General features: G+C 33.9%; 1 protein-coding gene across 1 annotated transcript; it reads right to left on the minus strand.

Annotated features, from left to right (window-relative positions):
- Positions 1–3,568: 3,568 nt before the first annotated feature.
- LOC121773298 (prolyl 4-hydroxylase 1-like) lies at positions 3,569–9,126 on the minus strand. The gene is made up of 12 exons (XM_042170129.1): positions 9,024–9,126; positions 8,459–8,506; positions 7,866–7,907; positions 7,682–7,731; positions 6,725–6,790; positions 6,246–6,320; positions 5,755–5,829; positions 5,482–5,552; positions 5,341–5,392; positions 5,129–5,218; positions 4,357–4,449; positions 3,569–4,026 (listed from the first exon to the last, which is right to left on the minus strand). Exons 1-12 carry the CDS (start codon positions 9,088–9,090, stop codon positions 3,919–3,921), a joined length of 837 nt encoding a protein of 278 aa, XP_042026063.1. The 5' UTR covers positions 9,091–9,126; the 3' UTR covers positions 3,569–3,918.
- Positions 9,127–10,785: the final 1,659 nt, after the last annotated feature.

The following is a 10,785-nucleotide window of genomic DNA, read 5'->3' on the forward strand; positions in this document are numbered from 1 at the left end:
TATAGGTAAGCAGTTCTGGCCAAGTGTAGTAGGTCGAACTAGTTTATGTTGGCAATTCTTTTATGAAAAATGGACTTCTAAAATTTACATTTTTTAAAAGGAGTTTTAAAATTAAATTCCATTTTCCTTTTTTTTAAAATAAATCTTCAATGGAATTTCCAATACTAATTAATCTTGTTGTGACTTTTTGGTTTAATACGGAAAAATTAATAAATCATTCACAAATAGGTTTAAATTGTATATTAAATTAATTGTTACATAAATTTGTTACTCCCTTCGTCCCACTCAAGATGGCCACATTCTTGAGTGACACGGAATTTTAGGAAGTGTTGTTAAGTAGAACAAAGTAGAGAGGAAAAGATAGTTGAATATTTTAATAAGGAGAGAGGAAAGAGGAGGTTATTCTCAAAATTGAAAAGTGGTCATCTTAATTGGGACAAACAAAAAAGGAAAGGTAGTCATCTTGAATGAGACGGAGGAGTATAAAGTTAAATTTCTATCATATGAAATGATATTTTATTTGTATAGTTCTTTTGAAAATTAAAAACAAACTTATGATGTTCTACTCATAGTTGTTAGTTCATAAAAAATGGATTAGAAAAATAATTGATTCAAAACATCACGGTTTAAATTTTCGAGTGAACTTCAAAAATGGTCCCTGGACTATGGGTTTATCTCGCCCATAGTCCCTGGACTAAAGGTTTATCTCGAAATTGGTCATTTTGCACTGTTTTCAGACGAAAATACCCTTTTGAGGGTTTGGGCAATTTGGACATTTCAAATTTCTTACTGTTCACTGATTCAGCACATCATTGATTTTGATTTTGTGCAGGTTTTGTCATGATTGTTTTCTCTCTCTCTCTTGCCTCTCTTTTAAATATGACCATATTCTCTTGTGTCAACCATTCCCTCCGTAAAAACTCGAAGCGATTCTTCTTCTTCTTGTTCCTACTTCCCTCAACAACGTAGAGCTTGTCTTCATGTCTTCGTTGTCCGTTAAAAATTCGGCTAACGAAGGAGGAGGGAATGTTTGTAGGTGGCTCCGGTTTGAGTACGAAAATTGTATGTGCCAGCAAAGAGCGATACTCAAAATCGTTGTCGACGCAAGAAAGCCATCAAATGGAATGTTGTATTTCATTTTCGAGAAAATGGCAAGGTTGGAGGCTGCAATTATTTTCGGTGGTGTCATCCCAAGTGTGTGGATTTTGAAGGCTGCAAGTACTTGGTTAGGAACAGTGGGCGTGAAGACGAAGTTGGAGGAGAAGACGAAGTTGATTCTGAAGTATATACAAAGCGGTGTGAAGGTGGATGTAAAGTGAAAGATTGTATTTTTGTGTTATTTGCTTGGTTTTCATTGTTAGTTTCGTTTGTAGCCATTCTGGTGAGTTTGATGAAGTAGGTTTTGACAAGTAGATTGCAGTGTGGGGGGGGAAAATTAGGTGAAGAAACATTTTGCGAAGAAGAATTGTAATTTGAAGTGCGTGATCTTGGGGAAAAATTTGAAGTGTTTAAATTGATGTAATTTGATTTTGTTTGATTTATGTGTTCTAAGTATGATTTTTTTTAAGTTTCAAGTTTTAGTTTTTGTGATTTGAATAATTTAATTTGCTGATGAAATTAACCATGGCGGAAATGGGTATTCTTCAATGGGTATACGAGGGTACCTAGTAAGGAGTACTATATCTCGTTGGAAATCTTACTGAGTTGTTGAAATACATATCAGATGTTCTATACTATAAGGCTAAAACAACAAAAAAAATAAATCAAAATTGACTATCAGAGGTAGTTCCAAAAATAATATCAAATGTAGTATACCATACAACTAAATCAACACAAAATAATATCATAACTGGTCGCCAATATTTTAAAATTCCGCAAAACAATATACAAAAACTATATTAATACAACATGAATCTGTCTTACGATATTTTCCATTTGCTCAAGATATGAATCTATAACAATTTCCCATAGTGGACAACAAACTATATTATGCCTTCAACCAAAGTAACTTAAAAAATATATTAAATAGAAAATAAAAACAAAATGATGATTCAATACTCATTGCGAATCAACAATCTTAATATCGATGAACCGAGAATTAGATTGTGTGATAACAGGTCGTCGACAACACCAATTATATCTACACAAAATAGACACCGAAACAATGTTATTAAGCAAATAATAATAATAATAATAATAATAATAATAATAATAATAATAATATAAAAAGTTTACCAAAAAGTGCCTATCCAGCGACATTTTCAATCTGCATTTGATAACATATAATGGTTTTAGAGAAACTAACTAAAAAAACGTAATAAGATAAGAAACAACACCATACATATGATCATGGAAAATACATTCCAAGTAAATGACATTTGATTTGTCATCATATTTAGTCATTTCAAAAAATACGCATACCGAACTCTGATACCTGATTTGATATTGCTAGGCGCTAGAAAATTCTTTCTTTCTCCAGAGGAATCATGATAGAATTAGAGAAGATAAAGAGGAAGTAAACTCTAGTAGCTAAGCTAGAAAATGATGGATATTTATAGGAAAAAATATATATAAAAAACTATCCTAAACCCTAAACCTACCGTACATCACAAAAATAAAAAGGCCTAATTTATCTAGCTAATAATTACAATTAAAATAATAAAATTGTGGATTAATTAGAGACCCTAAAACTTCCATTTCAATTGAATAATCATTAGTGATTATTTTAGTGTTGATGGTTAAAAAAACGCCTAAAGAAGTTTATTACTCTTTCAAAATAATCAATGACATAATTAAATTGCTTTCATTGCTTTTATTGGTTAGCCATTTCAATTGAATAGTGATCATTTTATTGCTCATTATTTATTAAATTTAGGCGATGGTTTTAAAAAAAAGCATAAGAAGTTTTCTAATGTTTTCATATAACACTTAGTATAACACCAAATGTAATGTTCTTAAGAATTTGTTAAATGCTCATTATTTCATTAAAAGAATTGTAACAGAGCACGGTTACTCATTATAATGCTCTTAAAAATTAGTCAAAGTGTTTATTAAAATATCAAAATAAATATTCATAACAACTACTTATAAATATTCAAATTCAAGCCTAAAACTTATAAGTATTTAAATTTAAACCCAAAATTTATAAATATTCAAAAATAAGATTAAAATTTGCCTTTTATATATGTATAGAGATAGATATAGATTAGCTATCTATTTTATAAAATTGTACAAAGTAGTTACTTATATTTTCTATAAACTAGTTATATTTATAATTCAACAATATTTTCAATATTTTGATGTACAATATTTGGGCCTGATTAGTGGTTAAATAAGTTGAATCAATTGAACCATAAACAAATAACTTGACTAATCATTTACCAATCCAGTTTTTAAAACATTCGTTATAACCAATTCCAACACATTCAAAACTAGGAACTAAACCCAAAATTTTGATAATTAATTAACCGATAACCCACGAACTGATTAACCACTCCTAGGTATACCAATTAATCCTAATTATCTCGCACCATAACACCACAAAAGTAAGTGTGTCTAAATCACAAAATATATGTATATGGAATACTTGAACAATTGCTTTTCTTACAACTTTCTTAAATAGGAGTATAATCTTAAATAGGAGTATAAGAATATTAGGAACTTACCACAAATCATACACAATCATATGTTCACACCCTCTATACACACCTATAAAAATACAAGAAAGGGAAAAAACGTAGAAAACCACTCAAACAAACAAAAATCCCGTTTCCTCCGAGGCAACAATCTTGCACACATAGGAGAAGAGTTATCAAGCAATTAAAAACCCTTCTATCTCTCAGCAATTTTTCATTTGTTACATGTTTACAGTAGCCACTTATCATGGCTTGTGTACCTACTCAACTCATGCTCATAATTTTAGATAGTAGCGCTTTGTCTCATCCATTTTGTGGCTGACCACTTCTCTCCTGATAGTACTTCACATCCACCATGTAAGCTGTTCGGATCCGATTTTCCATCAAGACCCTGACACACAATTCAACACCATATATCAATTTTAATAATTTAAATTATTTTGTCCACGCTGAATCCGTCTGTTGAGAACACAGCTCAAGAGACGAGTTCAGCGTCCACAGATACTCTCGGACCATTGTTTTCTCTTTTCTTTTTAAATATACACAGCTGCGCACATGATATCAACCTAGAGGTGTTGGTGACAGTCACAAATTCACCGCGCCACCACTAGGCCACCCTATGAGGGGCCTTTTATATCATATACTTCACATACTAACTAACCATTAATCAATATTGGGGAAAGATTGACACTAATTAAAATAAAGGTGCAAAGTCACAAACCATGCTCCAGAAAAGCACAGCATCTCCCTTATTCGGCTTCACACACAATCCTTTGGCCATCTTCCCCCCGCAGCTACACTCACCAGATCCAGCCTAAGATCGGATTTTGAAGATTAGAACACAGTTCGAGGCAATGTAAAAAAAACCTTAACCTCAGAGGATTTACTAAATTTACAGATATCCCACAGCACATAAGCAGGTTATGAAATTCAGGTTCCTATTAGTAATGTCAGGAGCTCAGGATGACAAACACATCAATCCTACAGTATTTCATGTAAAGCTCCAAGTTATTGAAATTAGAAAAACTCCCATTCTTTTTGAAAGCAAACGATATGGACTCTGAACGTGACTTGGGCACGTTATCATGTTCATCTCATTCTCACCAATATCTAAACCACACATTTGGAAGAAGAAGATATTCTACCTTCCGAATTCGAATTAGTAACTCAAATTTTGAGTTTGCATCTCCTTAAGTACATTCCAGAATTAGTAAAACAATTTTTTCCTGAGTTATGCAGTGAAGAGATGCTGGTTGTTTGTTTGATCTTTACTTTCTCGAGCTAATGTGCATTTAACGCTTGATAATTTCAGAATGCATAATATTGCATGTTTGAGCTTCTCAAGTTTGAGCGCCGGTTAGGAAATAAACCCTACACCTAGTAATTATTTCTGACCCACATCACTGAAGATTATTTATAAACCAGCAGTTGCACTGAAGAAAGCTATAATATGAGATAGTTATGGTTTTATTAAACACATAACAGGTAACCACCTTTGGGAAGTATGTTTCTCCCCCCTCAACATTGTCGCTTAGATACATGAGTATGGTTGCCACTCTCTGACCACCGTACTTCAAATTGAACTGCAAGAAGAACCTTGGTTATATTTAAATATGGGATATTTTGATGATAACCACAAATTTAAACTGGAAGAAATGGTTAGAAGAACAAAACTGACTGGTGCACAGAAGCCCGACAGACTTACGGTATCAGAGAAATAGTCATGGTGTGGCCTGTAAAACTGATTCTTTTCATACCTGTGCTTCTGCAGATGTTAGCCTTCAAATTAAAATATCAGTCCCGTGTTTGATTTAGAAACTGAACAAGTATACACATACTAACTCACCTCAAAACCTGTACACGTTCCCCATTTTCTACTGGTACTTGAGCATACACAGAAATCCGTTTCTCAATTGCCTGAAGGCGTAATAAACTGTCAATTAGTAGTCAATTCAAAAGGTGGCCAATAAAATATAGAAAACATTGTAACTAACTTCAAGTAAAAAACTACTCCGACAAAACCAAAATTCAATTTGAAAAGAAGAAAGATAAAAGAGAGCTGGAGTATAACGTCAAGCAGATGTTGGCAAAGATAGCTGAAGTTAAAATTTCATGTCACCTGTATCATTGGATACTCTCTTTCTTCAGCTGTCAGAAACATTCCAGAGCTTGTCCTAACTTTACTCTTTATACCCTGAAACAGTATAATAATATAATGAAATACAGACAAAAATCTGTAACTCAGACTTAGAATAATGTATACAAAACTCAAGCAGACCATACTAATTCTAAGTGAACTAAGAAAATGTGACGAAATATGGAATTATATCCATCAATAAGAAAGCAACTATGCCAAGAAACGACCAATTTCAATCCAGACTATACAGCAAATGAAGGTATTCACTACACTCAGTACAGAGCAGAATACCACAAATCATTCAGAAGAAACTCTGACCATTACATTAAATTGAGTGAGAGACAACTAACTGATTCAACATGCACTAATTGCAATAACCATAAGGTTTTAGCAGATAATAAAAACAAAGACTGTGTAATGATGGGTAGATCAACAAAACTTTCAATTAGAATGCTAGAACTAACCTAGCTCACCTTTCCAGTTCTTGCATCCACTACAGTAGAAACCTCTAGACGAGGTTTGGAAATGGCTCTGAGGTAATCGCACTCCTGTAAAGACAAGAGACATGGAGTCGATTGATGCACATATTGAATTTGTAAATATTCTAGTTTTACAATATCCACAAGGTGCAATAGATTTCTTGCACAAAACTAACTTCTGAACTGTAAGTTCTTTTTTCTCGTTGATGGGTTAGCATAAAACAAACCATTGATCATTATGTTTTTCTATACAGACACAAGACATACTTTTGTTGTCAACCACTAATTCCCTGTGGAAATTTGTTAGCAATATCAAGTAATAAGCAATAACAGGAGATAAATGAATAGGTTTATGCCCACTTGGGGAAAAGGTCTCTAAGAATCCTTGCACATTCCTGTTTATTTCTTTAATAATTCTTTAAATTTCTTTAGAATATAATATCAGTGCTGTCTAAATGAAGTAATAAGCATACCTCGGCACTTAAGAAGTTATGAAACACAATAATACGTGGTGACCAGCTAACAACTTCAGGTTTCACCTGCATTACAAGGTGGTAAATTATTGGCAAAAAACAAATGAAGGTCTAATATAAAAACAAATTCATATCAGTGATGATTGGCAGATAAGATACAAGAATCTTTTTACCCTGGGTAAGTCTATGCAAGATTCAAAATATTATGTAGCATCTTAGATTATCTCTCTCTTAGTGACAATTTTTTGTAGTAAAGCATATCCAGGTTGGTACAACTTGGAGCTTTCACAAGATTTGAACTAACTGGTTAATTCTCGAATGCACAATAACTATTCATTACTTATGAAGGAAAGAAATAACTTTAAAAGCTTCCAAAGAAGAAAGTGGGTTTCTTCAAAGGTTCTAAGGCATTTAGAGGACTTCATATGCACATGTCTCTTTGGACTGTCTAAGAAGGTTGAGCACCTTTCTCTTTGCATCTCCACTTTGCATGCAACTTCTTGCTGCTAGTTTTGGGATTCTATGTCTATATAAATGAATTGTCCCCATGAAGCTAAAACAAAAGAGGCTACTTTGTCAGCTGTATTGAACACCGACATCAGTCCAACCACAGCAAAGTACACCCTCTAAATATGTCTAAACTGACTAGTTAGAACTTGTTTTAAGATACTTCAAAGCACTGTGACCTGTAGTGTCTTCACTATCAATAGATTCAGATGAAACTGGAACACGATGTAGGGCACAAGTCATACAATAAATAAGTATATTGTGCATTTAATGGGGAAGCACATCTAGTATGCTCCATAACGACAAGGTTTTGTCTAGAAGATAATGCCGGGCGAAGTAGTAAAAGATAATTAGGAATAGGTGCACTTATTCACCATGGTAAATCATTTGGCAGTTTAATTTATTCGAGCCCACAAATGACTAACAAAAAATTGGAAACAACCAACATACATATCCAAGACGCAAAACTGACGCTTCTTTATCATCCCAATATGAAATACCTGATAAAAGAAAGCACAACATTACCAACTGTAATTTTTACTATACAAGCTAGTCCCATATCGTGAGGATGTGTTAGTTAACATAGCTTAGTGTTACAATAGGATTATAGGATATCTAGTAAATTAAAGACTACCTCCATTCAGATGCTGAATTCTTGTCAAAGAAGAGTTTGCCCCTACAAGATTTTGAGAAAAGGTTAATTGATAGACATTTAAGTCTATGACTAGTACTTCAACAGAAAAAAGCATCCTTCGACATTGATTTTTCATGAGTCAATAACACAAATGGCAGAACAAGTATGAAAGTAAACCACCAGTTATTACAAGTAAAAGCTACTTTATGTAGTATTTGAAGAAAATGCAAAAACCTTCAATCTGGAGATGCAAACTATATTTCAGGAAAGACAAATAAAAAATCAACCTTTTCTACAAAAAGTGAGTTTCACAGTCCAAAAAGGTCAAAATTATAAGCAAATACACTTTCGGAAAATGAAGAATTCCAAATAAATGCAGATCATGGTACTGATGGAAGAGGATGATGAACAAGAAGTGCCTAACTCAAATCAATAGGATTGAGAAACCATGCTGCTTCCTTGAACAAAAAAGCAGCATTCGACTTGACACTATAAAGGTGTCACATTATCAAAGAAACAACATGGTGGGAACAAGGAGTCTAGTGAGTTATTCAGTAAGATCAAAAAATGAATCAGAAAGTTCAAAAATATACCAGATGACTCCTCCAATCTTCTAATAAATGCCAACTGAAGCAAAGCTCCTGAACCATCAAATGAAAAATGTCACTTGCGAAAACTGCAGCTACAATAGTGAGGGGTAAAACTAAAAACAGAAATGAAAATGAAAATGCAAAGAAACTGATTTAAATAGTAATCCTTACAAAAAAAACCCCAAAATGCTACTCATCAAATAAAGCCGCAAATTAATTTAAATAATAAACGATCAACGTTACTCTCTAACAATAGAAAATCATAGATACGTCAGTACTGTTTTGAGCTGACCACTTCAATGATAGACCAAATAAATCGGAAATCATTCGGATCCGAGAAATTGTAGATTAGCAAATTGTAATAGCTTACCAATACAGCGGAAAAACCTAGCATCATTTTACAATTTTAAACATTCAGTAAATGACGAATTATATGGGTAGAGGCGAGCTCACAAAAATGTGAAGTCATATCACATTGGCACGCATATAAAGATCTGGTAACCATATTGAATTATTCAAACAAAAGAGAGAGAGAGAGAGTGATTGATTTAATTAAATTGGGGATTACCGAAAATCATTCCAACAGTTACAAACGTGAGGATAATGAAGATAAATCTCATAGAAGAAGCAGCCATTTTGGTTTGGAGAGAGAAACGAGAAGAGCGGAGATTGTAAATCGCGGCAGATTGACTCAAGTCAAAAAATGGTCATTTCTTTTATTTTGGTCCAAAACATTATTTTTTAAATTATTCGGTCTCTCACATTTGAAATCGGATCATATTTAGTCAATTTTGAATGGTTCCGGTAAATTTTTGACGGTTTTAATTATCGGGTCACTAATCCGTCACTAATTGGGAGAAACTGATCCGTCACTAATCCGTCACAGATTTATGACGGATTAGTAACGGATTTGTGACGGATTTGTAATAAAATAGAGTAAAACTACTTTTATAAATTTAATTAATACAGTATTTATCTATTTATTTAATTATTGGTGTATAACATTCAATCAATTTATTAAAATATTTATAAATATGTTCTATGCAACCAAAAAAAATAATATAAGTAATATTTTTCAAATAAAAGTAGTCACCAAACACTTAATTGAATTGAATTGAATTGAATTGAATGGACAGTTTGACACTGAACTGTGAATTCTAATATGAATGATTTAGAATTTGACGTCACATAACACTCAAATGCGCAATTAATCAAAATTAATCATCCCTATCCAAAAAGTAAATTAATAACACAAATTCAAAATAATTGCTGTTTCCAAAATTTTCACTATCCGGATGAAAGTAAAATTCAAATTAGGAAACCAGAAACACTCAAAATAAAGGATCGAAGCAAAATTAGCAAATATTTATCAGATTATTCAGATCAAGAGAATAAGACCATCCACTACGCTGTCTCTATACCATCCCTTAACTACTATTTGACCACTATTTGAGGGCCTCACTGTCCTTTTTTCCTCCATCTCTTAACTAAGGGACGGAACCTGCAACGCTCCGTCCCTTAACCGTCCCTTATTCCGTCCCTTAATTACTATTCATTCAATTTCATTTTTTATTTTTTTTTACAACCCAATTAAATTTAAACAAACACAATTCATTAAAATTAAAACAACATTACAACTTAAACTTTAAAAAAAAGGAAAAAAGACATAATTAAATTTCTAAAAAAATAAAAAATTACATAATTTAATCTTCTCCGCCAAAGTTTTCCCAAATGTGCTCAATTAGATCCTCTTGGAGTTGGGTGTGGGCGCTAGAGTCGCGTGTCCTTGCCCGAATAGCCAACCGTTCTTGTATAGACGGATGCGCTCCACTTCGCGGCGGACTACTTGCGGTTGAGCTTCCGGGAGATTCGGGGTCGAACCAATTTCCCGCATCGGGTCCTTCATCTCGGACAATCATGTTGTGCAAGATTATGCACGTATACATGATGTTGACCATGCTCTCCATGAACCAGGAACGAGCCGGGGCTTTGATGATGTTGAAGCGCGCTTGGAGAACCCCGAACGCCCTCTCCACATCCTTGCGCGCAGCCTCCTGCTTCTGCGCAAAAAGAGCCTGCTTTGGGTTCGCAGGCCTGTTGCACGTCTTCACGAAGGTCGGCCACTTCGGGTAGATGCCGTCGGCGAGATAGTACCCCATTTTATACAGCCGGTTGTTGGCGACGAAGTTGATGGCCGGAGCTTTACCATCCAAAACTTCGGTAAAGAGATCGGACTGGTGGAGCACGTTTACGTCGTTGTTCGAGCCAGGGACCCCGAAGTACGCGTGCCAGATCCAAAGCCGGTAGTCGGCAACGGCCTCGAGTACAAC

The sequence above is a fragment of the Salvia splendens genome, chromosome 17, assembly GCF_004379255.2.
Source record: "Salvia splendens isolate huo1 chromosome 17, SspV2, whole genome shotgun sequence".
NCBI lineage: Eukaryota > Viridiplantae > Streptophyta > Magnoliopsida > Lamiales > Lamiaceae > Salvia > Salvia splendens.

What these genes read in the sequence shown, in the direction of transcription:
- LOC121773298 (XM_042170129.1), bottom strand. Translation starts at nt 9,090, where the DNA reads ATGGCTGCTTCTTCTATGAGATTTATCTTCATTATCCTCACGTTTGTA. An exon ending in GAGAGTATCCAATGATACAG is followed by an intron (nt 5,553 to 5,754) that starts GTGACATGAAAT and finishes TTACGCCTTCAG; the next exon opens with GCAATTGAGAAACGGATTTC. An exon ending in GAGAAACATACTTCCCAAAG is followed by an intron (nt 4,450 to 5,128) that starts GTGGTTACCTGT and finishes ATCCGATCTTAG; the next exon opens with GCTGGATCTGGTGAGTGTAG.